The sequence below is a fragment of the Sinohyriopsis cumingii genome, chromosome 3 (genome assembly GCF_028554795.1).
Source record: "Sinohyriopsis cumingii isolate HCF-2022 chromosome 3, ASM2855479v2, whole genome shotgun sequence".
Taxonomy (NCBI): Eukaryota; Metazoa; Mollusca; class Bivalvia; order Unionida; family Unionidae; genus Sinohyriopsis; species Sinohyriopsis cumingii.
The window spans coordinates 65,715,409-65,729,798 of NC_142963.1; the positions used below are offsets into that span (position 1 = coordinate 65,715,409).

A 14,390-nucleotide genomic window follows, 5' to 3' on the forward strand; every position below is an offset into this window, starting at 1 on the left:
CTATCTGGAATCTTCTGTGCATGTGTATAAACAAATTGTCACTTGTTGTGATGAGCAAAGAATAGAAGTTCATCCTTTTAGTAGAGCAGTCATGCTACTCTTGGTGACACAGGTAGAGGTAGGATGCTTTGCATTTCCTACTTCTTACCTATTTTTATAATGTAGTGTGATCAGGTAATGTATATGATGGAGAAAGCAGATTTTTTAAAGTAGATTATGTTTATCTAATAATGCTTACACATTATAATTAATCCCTCCCACCCTTCACTGCATTGCAAGGTTCTTTTAAGAATTCACTTGATTAAAACTAGTACAGTCAGGTAAAATGGTGGACACCTAGTGGGTAGAAAGGGATGTTAACCTGTAAGAGTCACTTGCCTTTGTCTGTATTATATATCGACAGAAAAACATTTTTCGTCTTCCCAGGAGGGCTGGATTCAAATGTAGTTGAGAAAGTTGTCCTAATTTTAATGTAATTGGTTTGGTATTATTGGAGAAACTAAATTTAGTAAAACAAGAATTCTTTCTCAAAATTTCTCCACAAATTATGATTTTAGATAATGTTATATTACAGTACTGACACTTTTACATGTCGCTTTGCCATTCATATATTTTATATCAAACCTTATGTAATCCCTATTTTTATTACTATTTATTTTTCCACATAATATTTCCAACATATAATATCACTGTATTTTTCTAAGGATTGTAGGGAATTTCTCAGTATCTGCTGAACATTGGTAAAAGTGCAGTTGCCCATCAGGCAATGAAAAAAGATGTAAAATGTCAGTTGGTGGAAGAAATTGTGTGAAGTTTGCTGAGACTGACCAAAAGAACATAAGCATCATTTTTGAAGTTGTTTTCAGTTTCATATTATGTTTCAGACATGCTCAATCCCTAGCAGCTGTTAAGGCTTATGCCCCCTGGCTTTCCCAGCTGTTCATGGAAGCCCAGCAGTACAACCAGGAAAGGGAAAAGTTCACTAATGTAATCACGCTCCTTATCAACTCAGTTCTACCTCTGTTCAGTAAGGAGGTAAGTATCTTACTACTTTGTCTCATCAAGCATCAAGCTTTCTGTCATTGATTATTCTGTCATAGTTAAAAAGAAATTTATTTATGGCTTGATATATGCTGTCTATAATCTAACATTGGAGATCTCCTCCACAGTACCAGGTATAATGCATGTTTACAAAGACTGATGATGAAAAGATGAGAAACAATTGTTTCAACATCAAAAATTTATCATTTACTCAAAATACTGCACTTATTTCCTCTTCATAATATATCAGGATAAGCTCTGCTACCTTACAGATCGAACCTTTTTTAGGCTTGTTTTAGGACCATAAGTGCAAAAAAGTAGTCTGCTTGCCAAGGTGGAAGATGGATGAGAGTGATTTCCCTTAAAATTAGGCTTTAGAATCCTATCAGTTCATCAGCTACTACTTTAGTGTGGGCTAAGGAGGATGCTGATGTTTGTGCCATTTTTTGAACTGAAATTATCTGTGGAATTTTCTCAGACCAGGAGAGTATACTGCAATTATATTTATGTCTCTTTTCATTGTTTACAAATATTTTGCACTGCACTTTTCAAACTTTGTCAAATGATAAGTCTATTGGCACCATTTGAATTGCCTGCCCTAGGGTCCATAGTATTTCAATTTAGTAGTGCAATTTTATCAGGCGTTTGTGTGTTATTACATGTTGTAAGGCAAGTATGTGATTTCCAGTGGCATTTTTTATTACCATTAGTGCCATCTTAAAAGTAAGTTCAGTGTGACACTTGATAGATTTCACCTGTGCATGCCATTGTTGATATCTATATTTACAGGTGTCATAACAATTGGCAGGTTTGAATGTAAGGGGTGTAAATGTTTCTAGTAGACTGATGACAGACTACTGAACCTGCACATCTTTTGGGGGTATAATTTGGGCTTGTACATAATGTGTACACAGAATGGCCAGAGGGTTTATGGGGAACAATCACTGGCAGACAACTTTGTTTAAGGATTGAGAGATTGAAGAAATGCATCATCAAGGATACAGTTGCCATTAGTCTCACTGACCCTTTGGACATTTAATCACTGCAGTCATTACAGTTTTTCATGGCATTATCTTAGGCCAATCGACATGGTATGATGGCCCATCTAGACCACTAGTAGACATGTATTGAACAACACACTTACCTCATTGCTGGCTTTGGTGATCTTTCCCTGGATAGTCAGTACTGGACACTGGTGTCAGACACCACTTAAATATCCATTACCAACATCAAGACAAATATAGCATATGGTACCTGGTCATGATAGCTCCAGCATTAGCTCTGGCCAGGACACAAGATATACATATATCTGACACCTGAATTAGGTATGGTGACTGATTTTCCCAGTACACCAGTCTCTGCTTCGAGGTATGGTGTCCAGCATCCAGCCATGACAGTTTCAGAATCACTTTGACCTGGATACCAAGTATTTTCAGTATATACAGTACCAGAATTGGTAAACTGCCTCAAGATTCTCGCTTTTCTCACTGGTTCATCACTGTCTAGAGACTGGATAGTTTGGGAGCTCAAACTTCTCTGCTGGATTCTCTGAGTGTATCCTGGTTGGAACCAAGTTGAACTATGTCAGTATGTGCAAAGAAATAATTGCCTCTCCCTCACTTTATTTTTATTTTGCTGGAGTGCTTCACGAAGTTCAAACAGTTCTGAAATTTAATTTTGTAGGTTATTACTGATTCGGCTTCAGACATGAATCACACTTTAATGCTATTCTGACAGTTGAAATTATCATGCTTTGCATTTATAAATGCAGTAAAATCTGACCTCATACAAACGTTGCTGCTGTTCACAAACTTGTCAAAAACCTATAATGCATATAGGTTTAACATTTTCATTCAAAGCAGTGATATGTAATAGCTTTTGTTCTTCTAGCATCTCTTTGATTTACCTATATTTGGTTGTTCGACATCCTGATCATACCTGTGCCAGTTAGCATGGGCTCACCCATTGCAGTTGTCAAACACATCTCACTAGCTATTGTCAGCCAATTAGTATTATGTGAAATGGTGATTTATACCTGACCTTTTGGCCTTTTAATTGTCACTATTTAAACTGTCCAAAGGAAAGTTTTACATCAGCTCTAATCATGATTATTTACTGTTTATATACACTACATGAAACAGGCATATACTGAAAGTGGTGGTTTTTTCTTCTTCTTTTTGACAGAAAATTGTTTTCTTGAAACAACCATGTATTGGGGTTTGGGAGAGCAGATTGTGTTTTAGCATAACATGCCATGTTACAATCTCCATATCATGTAGGACAGTGGTGATCTGATTTTAATCAGATTGCACAATGTTTTGGCAGGCATGTGAAAATATATTTCCACATTCCATCAGCACAATCAAAGTTTTCTCTAACAAATTGGATTTTTTTGTGGGGACAAGCCTGACAGGCACCTCTTTAGAATACAGGATGGGCCTGATCTGAAATTAGAGGGCATTGGGCTATCATATTGTTTTTAGCACTGGTCAAGAAAGACAAGGCAACTTCATGACACATATCAACAGGCCTTTTAGTCTGATTAGGCGACCACTCCGGTGGCCTAGTGGTTAGAGAGTCCGCCTTGGATGCAGGAGGTTGTGGGATCATACCCACAAACCAAAAAGTCAAACCAAAAACTTATAAAACTGGTACTAACAGCAACCTTGCTAGGCTCTCAACATTAAGAGGGTAATGTTAGGACTGGTTGGCCTGGTGTCTGGATAATGTGACTGGTTGGAACATCATGCTGCATGTCTGCAGCATGATGACCCAGTGCTAGACATCACTATAATCTGCCACACTGCATACATCATATCGATATGACTGAATTTTTTTAAAAAGCTACATTAAAAATTGAAATCACACACAAGCACACACACACTCATACTAATTAGGCAACTTCCATTAAAGTTTTATTTGCCATGCTACAAGATGCACTCACCAACCCTGTCCTAGCAGACCATAATTTTCTTCACTTGTTGGGTATACTTCAGGTTACTGAAGATTCCCTCACCTTTGGCCACTTGTTCATGAGATTCTTGCAGATGTTCGTTTTTATCCCAGTGGTCACTGATCTTTTGCCTTTTAGACCAAATGAGCAAGTTTCAAGCTATGTGATATCTTGGCAGATGAGAGGACCTTACTTAGCTTGCAGTTGTCATCTTGCCGCAGGAGTAATGACAAGAAGTCAGCTGGTTTAGACGCCAGTATGACATGATGGGGGCTCTCCACCTCCTGTCATCTGTTTGAAAGTGAAATATGTCCATCCCCATCAGGAATACTTATAGCACAATAATCTCCAGGAGATGAAGATCACTGTGTACATATTTCAGTTGTGGCAAGTGATGGTGTCTGGAAAGGACATTCTCATTCCGTGTGACAATCATAATGTCTTCAGTTACTGTGAATCATTTTAAGTTCCTGAGATTCAAGTTTTCATGGTTTTCAAATTTAAATTTCCTTGACTGAGATGGCAGCTTCTTTCCATCATGTGCTTTTAATACATACAAAGCAGTACTGTCTCTCAAGTTTCCCACTGTTTTTTTATTACTGCTACAGTTTGTGTACATATTTCAGTTGTGGCAAATGATGGTGTCTGGAAAGGACATTCTCATTCCGTGTGACAATCATAATGTCTTCAGTTACTGTGAATCATTTTAAGTTCCTGAGATTCCAGTTTTCATGGTTTTCAAATTTAAATTTCCTTGACTGAGATGGCAACTTCTTTCCACCATGTGCTTTTAATACATACAAAGCAGTACTGTCTCTCAAGTTTCCCACTTTTTTTTATTACTGCTACAGTAGCACTTGGATTGTTGAGAGAGGGAAACTCGGTTTCAAAAGAATCGTTTATTTTTGGAAAAGATAAAACTTTTTAAGAAAACAAGGTTTGCTGTCATCGATTTTTTTTATGTTCCTCATTCATAATTGACAAGTGTTTGTTTGATAACAGTCTTTAAGAAAACTGAAAACTAATTATAGTCCTAATAAAACTTGTGAAATTAAGTTTGTACATGTGTGCAAAATTTTGTTGGCATCTTGCTTGAACCTAATTTCTGCAGTGGGCAGTAAGTCTTTTTGTTTGAAAATGTAAGTGAATGAGAATGACTGTATTATCTCTTAAAAATATATATGCATCATTACTCAGAAGTTTCTGTGGGGTTATATTTTGGTTTATATCTTAAATGACAAATCCATTAAATTAAGTACCCATGAATATGTTTTTACTGAAACTGCCTGCAGTTCAACTGTGAAGAATTGGTTTCACTCATTATGAGAGAGGTCTCACTAGTTCTTGACCCTAAGAGTAGGAAGGGGCAGTCTTTCTTCACAGTCTCTGTCAACTTGAAGATAATGTGTTATCTGCTCTGAATATAAATGCTATCCCAAGTCCAAATGAACTTGTTGCATGTCAGGTGATAAGGTTTGGGCTGTCACCAACAGCATGGCATCTGAGCACAGATGCTTCCTAAATGACATTATCCAAGTCATGGCATGGAGATCTGAGATGATGTTCTCTATCTTTACTGTAAGACCTCTCATCAGACAGGATTCAGTTTCATATGAAGGGACCTCTATGAGCAGAACTTGTTACCTTCCCTGGTCTTGCAGCAGCTTTCTAATTATGTGAGTTACACCTCTTCTGCTGCATTTAATGGTATGAACATTTTCTCTCAAAATTGTATTATAACTCTATCGTCTAGAAATAAATAATAGAAAAGAGTGAGAACCAACAAGTTTTTTGTTTAAATTCAACAAATAATTTATTTCTCTGGAATAAAAAGATAATTAAATTCCAAATTTTCCAAGAATTTCTAACTTAAGTCCTAATGTTTTAGGTTCTGAATAAACATTAGTGGTATTCTAAAACAAGTCCAATGCTAAAAGTGTTGGTGTGCTTGTAGTGGTCTGTGTTGTGGTGATGTGCCAAATCTTTTATTGAATCACAATAATATAATCCAGAAAATATGTCCTTATTTGAATTTAACTTTAAATCCAAGGCTGTGTTTTCTAGAATGTTATTTTTGAGCACTTTGTATTTCCAGAGACAAATAACTTGAATTAAATAATTTAAATAAATTCCAGCCTAAATGAAATGCTGGACAAAACAATAATATGACTAATTCTGCTTAGATCTTACAACACAAATGAATAGTTTCTAGATAAACAAGATTATCGATTCCTTTACTTGACCTTAGGTCATAATTAACATTTGTCTAAACAAACTATATCCTAATGAAATATTTCATTATGAATGGTTCCAAATGTTTTCAAGAAGATCATTTGCTAAACTTATAATATAAAATATGGTAAACGACAGCTGGACTGTGCATTTCATGGGGAATTTCCAATGTTCTAGACTCTGATTGGGATAGACATGTTTACAAAACCAAAATCAATGATTTGGGTCAGGTCAAGTAGGAAAGGAATTTCATTTTGGAAAAGGTAAAGTCCAAAATACACTTATCCATAGCACCACCACCCCATCTAAAAGAAACTAACAAACAGTGCAAATTAAATGTATAACAACTGTATTTATGCATAAACCATGTACTAATCCTGGCCCATATCTCAAGATACTTGGATATATTAGGAGACCAGAGACTGGAGCAATTTCCAGGGTAAGGGGTTGTAAATCCCTCCTTAATAATGATACATTATGATTGAGTAACATATTTGAGAAACAAAACCTGAAGTAAATGTTTCTTTGATGATACCGTATAACCTGTCTTGAAAGATAACCCCTTCTGCCAGAAAATAATGGTATCTTATAACAGGTAATAACACTATATAATCAATAAATTTGTGCATGGATAACATTGTCCCTCAAGACATGTAGTCTCTTATAGTAGTGATCTCAAGATAGGTTTTATTGTACCTGATCATAATCCAAGGACACCCTCGCAAGCATTCCCGACAGTTACGTCCCAGTTAGAGCATGTACATCCAGTCCAGTAGTAATTGATGAATTGATGGGATTTGGTGCAAATTTTAAAATTCACTACCCCAATTAGATAGTCATACCAAAGACTTATAAAAATGGTACCAGCAGCTCACTTGCTTAGGACTGTTCCGGTGGCCTAGTAGTTAGAGTGTCCACCTCAGATGTGGGATGCCTCACTTGGCACTCAGCATTAATAGGTTAGTGTTAGAACTGGTCAGCCTAGTGTCAGGATAACGTGACTGGGTGGGACATCATGCTACATGTCTGCAGCTGTCACACTGCAGACATCATAGCGATATGACTGAAAATTTTTTAAAGCTACGTTAAAAATCCAAATCACACACACACACTTGCTTAGTGCTCATCATTAAGAGGTTAGTGTTAAGACTGGTTGGCCTGGTGTCAGGATGATATGACTAGACGGGACATGATGCTAAATGTCTGTGGCTTGATGCCCATAGTGATATGACTGAAAAATTGTTAAAGCCATGTTAAAAATCTGAATCACACATCCACACCAACTAGATAGAAAAAAAGGAGCACTTCCACCACTTTGGCCCTTAACACTGCCCTTTCTTGCAGCCCTTCCCTATTGTCCAGATCACTACAATGCCTGCATAAAAACCTGGTTTGTTGTATTAACTCCACATATATTTGTTTTATTTAATATAAAATAACTGTAGGAATTAAGTTTATTTGTTCTTTATTTCTGAAATGATGACTTCCATAATTTTTGGACCAAAAGTAAAGTAAAACCTGTCTTGAGAAACTGTCCATTCTGCCATCAAAGAGCAATCTCTCAAGACCGGTGGTCTCTCTTAAAAGGTTTGTGCAAAAGGACCAGTTTTGAAGGTCGAAATCAGTGCTATTGGAGAAGGAAATATAAACACAAGTTCTTATACTGTATTCTTTACTCATTTTCATGTTAAAATATTGTGTTCATCTGTAAATAATTATAAATACTGAAGAGCTAATGATTACATGTACATATATTAGAATGTGAATTGCAACATGAACTAAGGTAATATTCCTCCAGTATTAGAATTTTTCTTTGTTTTCATTATAGTTTCTACCTTTGTTATTTAGGTGTTAATGTTATTAGTGATCAGGTGTAATAACAACTGTTCCAGTTATGATCAGGTTTTAGGGAAATATGGTATATATATGTAAATATGAAACCATTTTTAAATTAACAACATTGCTGATGACATCAAGGAATTTACCTCACAAACAAAGGTTGTAACCATCTGCACCAAGGTGAACAGAGGACAGCTTGGTGGTTAGGATGTAATTAATCACTGTAACATAAAAAAAGAAACAATACAACCATTTAACAATGACATTTGAATTGGAAAACAGTTCAAAGACTTGAGGCATTATTAACTCCAAATACAAATGATGTACTCAACCTCTACATTGAAGCCCTTTAAGAAGAGTCCTCAGTATGAATTTATAGTGCAGGTTTTGACAAAGATAAAGAAGCAGTACAAATGTTTGAACTGACTATGTATGTCTATGTCTATTCACTTTGAAGAAAGAATGGTTAATGGGAATGGATATTCACATGACCTTGGCACTACAGTGGCAGTTGGAGACGTGTATTTTAGTCTCATTTACAGTCTGTAACAAATGACACTACATGTGTGATCTGAAAAATTTGGGAAACTAGCAGTAAGCCAAATAATTACTTCATTGAACAGTCTTTACTTTTTAAGTGGTTGTGGTTACAAAAGATTAAATAAGGACTAGTGGTGTTGGCCTTTGTTGTTGCAATTCAGTCATTCAAATCAGTGTTGTTTAGAATAGTCTGCACTTGCATGCATACCATCCTAAGTGGTAATGGTTACAAAACATTCAGTAAAGGTCAGTGATGTTTATATTTGTTTTTGCAATGCAATCATTCATAATATTTTGTTTCATTAAATTTTCAGAAGCAATTGATTTCAACTATAAAATTGTATGTGTGGTTGATGGCCTTTCAAATGGTATTTTTTACCTGCCACTGGTAGGATCACATGTCAGTAATATATGGAATGATCTAAGATCTCTAGATAATCTGTTTTCTTCATCATAAGTTAGGAAAATTTAAAGCATAACTGATTTTTCATGAGAGAAAAAAGTTAAGTATAAAGAATATTGAACAATATTTCATTATGTAACAATTTTCTTTTTAAATTAAAACATGGTTTGGTTGCCATGACAGCTGAATATATCATTCCTTGCTGGCTGAAATAAGGCATGCATAATCCCTGTTCCTTGTTCACAACAAATTACCCACTGTTAAGAATATTATTGTACATGAAGTATACTCCTAAGAAATGCCAAATTTCTTATTTAACGGATAAATTCTGTGCATATTGGGCAGTTCAGCTGATACACTATTAAGGGTTAATGTATTGTAACCTAATTTTATCTGCACCTTTACAGTAAGAAGACCTAGTCTGAGATTTATTTTCAGTTTTCTGTCAGAATTTTACAAATTTATAGTCTCTGTTTGATGTAGAACTTTCCTCTTAATGGTGTCATATTGGCAGGGGCATCCATGTTGTTGGACACATTTGTAATTTGTCATTTTAAAGGTACTGTTTTCTTCCAGAGATTTGCATGGAACAGTTTTGTTTTATTATTACTTTTCTTCAAGGAGAAAACATCTTTGTTTTCTATATAAAAATGATTGATCTGCTCTTACATGAATTCATTAACTTCTCTTTTTTTAGGTTTACCAGGCCAAAGGCAATGTGAGTTTATCACATTATCCTGCATAAGACTTCTGTCTGTTCATGTTTGTTATTGTTGACATCTTCTCTAAAACTGCAGGGACAGTTTGGATCAAACTTTGCAGGACAATTCCATGGAACATGCTCGACAAAAAGTTTGTTCATGGTGGCTCCTCTAGCAACAGTGGCACTTACAACAATAACCAATTTTTAAAATCTCCAGAGTGGCTGAGTCAGTTTTGATCAGACTTAGAATGCTTTTAAGGATATGTCACATATGAAAATAAAGTATTGGGTGGCTTGCATGTAAACTGTGTGGCTTCCAAAACATCTTTATGGAAATCATATTTTTAACTTTTTTCCAGAAAGGTTGAGTCCATTTTGGTCAAACTTTGTAGGATTGTTTCTTTGGATATGCTCTAACAAAATTAGGGAAGTTGATGGCTCCCTTAGTACTGGTATGGATCCTTTAGCACCAGATGGAAAACCTATTTTCATCTTCTCTAAATCACTTGAGTCAAATTTAATACAACTTTATAGGATTGTTACTTATGACATTCTCTATTAGAATTGTTCTCGGAAGGCTACTCTGGCAGAGGTGTGGCTTTCATCACAACTTTTGAAAAATCAATTTGCTGCTTCTCCAGAATGTATGAACCCTGTGTGAACAAACTTGGTGGGATTGTTTCTTGGGTTAAGTTCTGTCAGATTTGTGTGCTGAGTGAATCTTCTTTCAGTGGTATGCCTTCCATGGCAACCATGTCAACAAATATATTTCAACTTATTCATAGAATTGGCTTAGCCAATTTTGACTGAATTTGATAGGAACAATTGTTATGGCATGACCTGCTGGATTTGTTTCCAGGGTGGCATGCTGAGTTGTATAGCAATGTGACATGTCCTAATAGACATGTTTCCTGTGGTGGTTTCTAGCAACAGTGTGGGTTTCCTCATCAGCTGTGGAAAGTATTCAACTTCTCTAACATTTCTGAACTAATTTGGTAGGTATTATTCATAGGACTTTTTTCTTCCAGAATCATGATCAGGATGGTTCTGTTAGCAACAGTGTAGCTTCCTTAGCAGTTGGGTTGTGAAACCTATTTTCAGTTTCTTTTCCAAGCTATTTTTGATTGAACTTGCTTGGAACAATTTGATGGCTATGAGGCAAAATAATTTATCTGAGGTGGAGCCCCAGCAATGATGTAACTTCTGTAGGAACCATGTTTAATACTTTTTCAGAATGGCTCAGCCAGTTTTGATTAATCTTAGTAGGAAATTCCTTGTGATATGCTGGGCCACAAATGTATTTTTGCTGGCTCCCAAAACAGTAGTGTGGCTCACATATCTACCAGGTGTAAAACCAACAGATTTTGCTTGTCATATATATATATATATATATATATATATATATATATATATATATATATATATATATATATATATATATATATATATATATATATATATATATATATATATATATATATATATATATATATATGACAATCATATATATACACACACACACACCTACACACACACTGAATGGCCTTCTAAAACTGCCTGACCATATGAGACCAAATTTGATATGTTGAATTAGAATGAACACCATTCATAGTCAAATGAAAGATGTCAGTACAACATGTATTTCAACTGAAATTACTTAAAATTGATCAACTTTTGAATTATTTCATCTCAGAAACAGATGAACCAAATTGCACTATTTTTGACAGAAAACATTCTGTTATGAAGGGCTGTGAAACGTTTACAAATAATGCTGATCTGACATCAGATATGACCAACATTACTGAACTAAAAAAAATTAAACAACACAAGCATCCAGACATCAAGGCTTTTTCATATCAGACAAATGATGCTGATGTGCAATCAAATGTGAATGAAGATATAAACAATAGAAACACCTTGAAAAAGTTGTTTTCATAATACTTGCATCCATAGCATATAGGTAAACAGTTCTGCAGAAATCATCTTATTGATCTAGATTTCTCAGCAGTCTGCTCTTATATGTGGCTATTAGGTAGATGTTTACAGGTGATCAATCTCAGGCCCACTTGGGACTCTTGTTATAATTAGTATCTTCTTTCTTATGAACAGATGCACACAAGGGTTATTTTCTTGACCTTTATAAATGTCTGTGTATTTATTTATTTCTGTTGGATACTTTGACAGATGCCAGAGAAAATTGTCCACTCAGCTGCCCACTTGCTGTTGAGTCTAATGACCACTGTCAGGCCAGCCTTTGGACTCCAATTGGATGGCATTCAACAGCTCTTCCAGTCAGCAGGGCGAGGACAGTTTTCACAGATTAGCATGGAGGCAAGTTGGCTTGGTATAAAGGAAATTTAAATAGTCTTGCGAAATTATCATTTTTCTGCACAATTGTTTTGTCCCATTATCTTGGCATAATTGTTTGTTTCTTTAACACATTTTTCCACCAGAAATTGAGGAAAAAACTTAAGAAGAAAATCTTTCTCATTGCTTGGTGGTCCATGCTGAATAGTTTAACTGACATCAGAATCAAAATCATTGGTCTCAAACATGAAGATATCATCACTCCATTGTACAAGTGGGACTATGGCCTCATCATCATCTGAATCAAAATCACTTGCATCTGGTGTTAAAACTGGACTAATATCAATATTTGATCCATTTGCTTGGATTGATCCAGTAAATTCTTCTATATTCCTTGCATTAAGTTATTAAAACTCGCTCATATCTGAATTGGAACCAATCTTTGTTTATCTCAGCTACAAGTGTTTGTGAAGTGCAGAAAAACAGTTCCGTTGTGTCTAAATTTAGCTGATTACATTTCAGATTTGTATCAAATTGTTGAGTAAACAGTTCTTTCATTGGTTATAATAATCAAAGATGTGTAAACTTTGGTACTTTCAACCAATCAAGGTTCAGTTAACATAGTGGTAATGTACGCATCTATGTGGCACTAGGTTTTCATGTAGTGATGGATTATATGCGTTCATGCATTAGTGGGGACTAAGTGTTATCAACACCACATTTAGTGGCAGTGGGTTGAAGAGCTATTTACAGGCTGCATGTAGATGCTGCAGTGGTAGCTAAAGGGTTAATGCCTTTGAGTGTCTGATCAGAGAAGTAGATGAGAACTTGTTGCTTGATGCAGATTTATGAGGGCCATACATTTTGAGTTTAATTAGGGCCACAAATTGAGATGTGGCACCCAAATGGAACAAGGTTTCCCATTCAGAAGATGCTAGAGTGTAAAACATGCAACTTTGACTTAAATTATTAAGTAAGGCACTGTCCTACTTTACTGACGATTATACTTATTGTAAATAATTACAATTATTATTTGAAAATCAGTATTTTTGTCATAAGCAGTCAGTATTTTTGTTCTCGGGGGTTTGGCAGCTATGAGAATAGTAAAATTATATTAGCAGTAATGCATTACCTGTTATTGTTAATTTGCTGTCACTTTTCATGGTTCTAGTCCCCAGTCCAAAGTGTATTTCCTCCAACTGTCAGGTTATGAAAGGAAATATCGCACTTGCAAGGATGGCTGTCCTTGTTGAGTGTGTAGTTGTGGGATCCAGCAGACAGCCATTGTTTCTGTAGGTCAGGAAGCAAGGAGCTACCGCCTCTTATTTTCCAAGGAGGATTGAGTGGCACTTCTTTGTGTAAGGTATTAACCAGCATGTTGGTACCTCGATGGATCAGATGTACCAGCCAAATTCAAGTAAGTTGCCAGCTTGCCATACTGCTGAGGGATCAGTGGCATTTCCTAGTGTAAAGAAGTTGCTAGCATACCATCTCAGAAGGTATGAGGGGTACTTTCTGGTTCAAGAAGAAAGTCAGCTCACTGATTCAAGAAAGGATCAATGGCACATACTGCTCTAAGGAAGTCACCAATATGCTGAGCCACAGATGGATCAGTGGCACTTTATGGTTCAAGAAAGTTGCCAGCTCACAGGGCATTCCAGAAACCAGAAAGTTGCCAGCCCACTAATCCAAGGAGGAATCAGGGGCACCTCCTGGCATAATTGGGTACCCACCCATTTGACATTACATGAGTAATAAAATTAGCTATAGGGTACCCATTTAGTCCACGTAAGAAAAAAGTTTCCAGGTTAAGATCAAAGATTGTATCTGGCAATATCAGGAGTGAGTGAGACACAGAATAACAAGTACAATTTGAGTCTCATGTCATGTGACATTGATCCATCATATACATCCGTCTAATAATCTTAATTTTTTTATGTATGGGACCATTTGGCTATTTACATCAAACAGTTTCCTTATTTTCTATTGATAGTAACTGTACATGACACGTTTCCAAGAAAACATGGGTTTCTTGAATTTTAAACCATATTACACAGATTCATTATCGTTTTGATACATAATCATGTTGCAGACCAGTTTATTTTTAAAATACTTGGTGCCAATTATTATGTGAAACGGGTTTTATCAATGTGACTCATGGATGTTATATGACTTTAAATGTTTGGGAAAAGAGATTTTGTTAAACTGAAGAACATGTTGCATCAGGAAAAGGACAAATCAATAGTGCTGTAAAAATTTTGAAATAGGACTTCGAACAGTGATGTAATACAGCATTCAGAATTTGTTGACTTGACATTACAAGCTTTCATATAGCTGCCAAGTGTCTTGTTTTTTTCCGCATTTGTCCTGTA

The 14,390-nt window shown here is 35.7% G+C and overlaps 1 protein-coding gene across 1 annotated transcript in view; it reads left to right on the forward strand.

Annotated features, from left to right (window-relative positions):
- Positions 1-14,390, forward strand: part of LOC149803008 (exportin-6-like) — a 142,767-nt gene that overhangs the window by 82,531 nt on the left and 45,846 nt on the right. The window contains exons 14-15 of the mRNA XM_089952548.1: positions 885-1,035; positions 11,896-12,042. Coding sequence (XP_089808674.1) covers positions 885-1,035; positions 11,896-12,042 — 298 coding nt within the window. The remainder of the gene's footprint in view (positions 1-884; positions 1,036-11,895; positions 12,043-14,390) is intronic.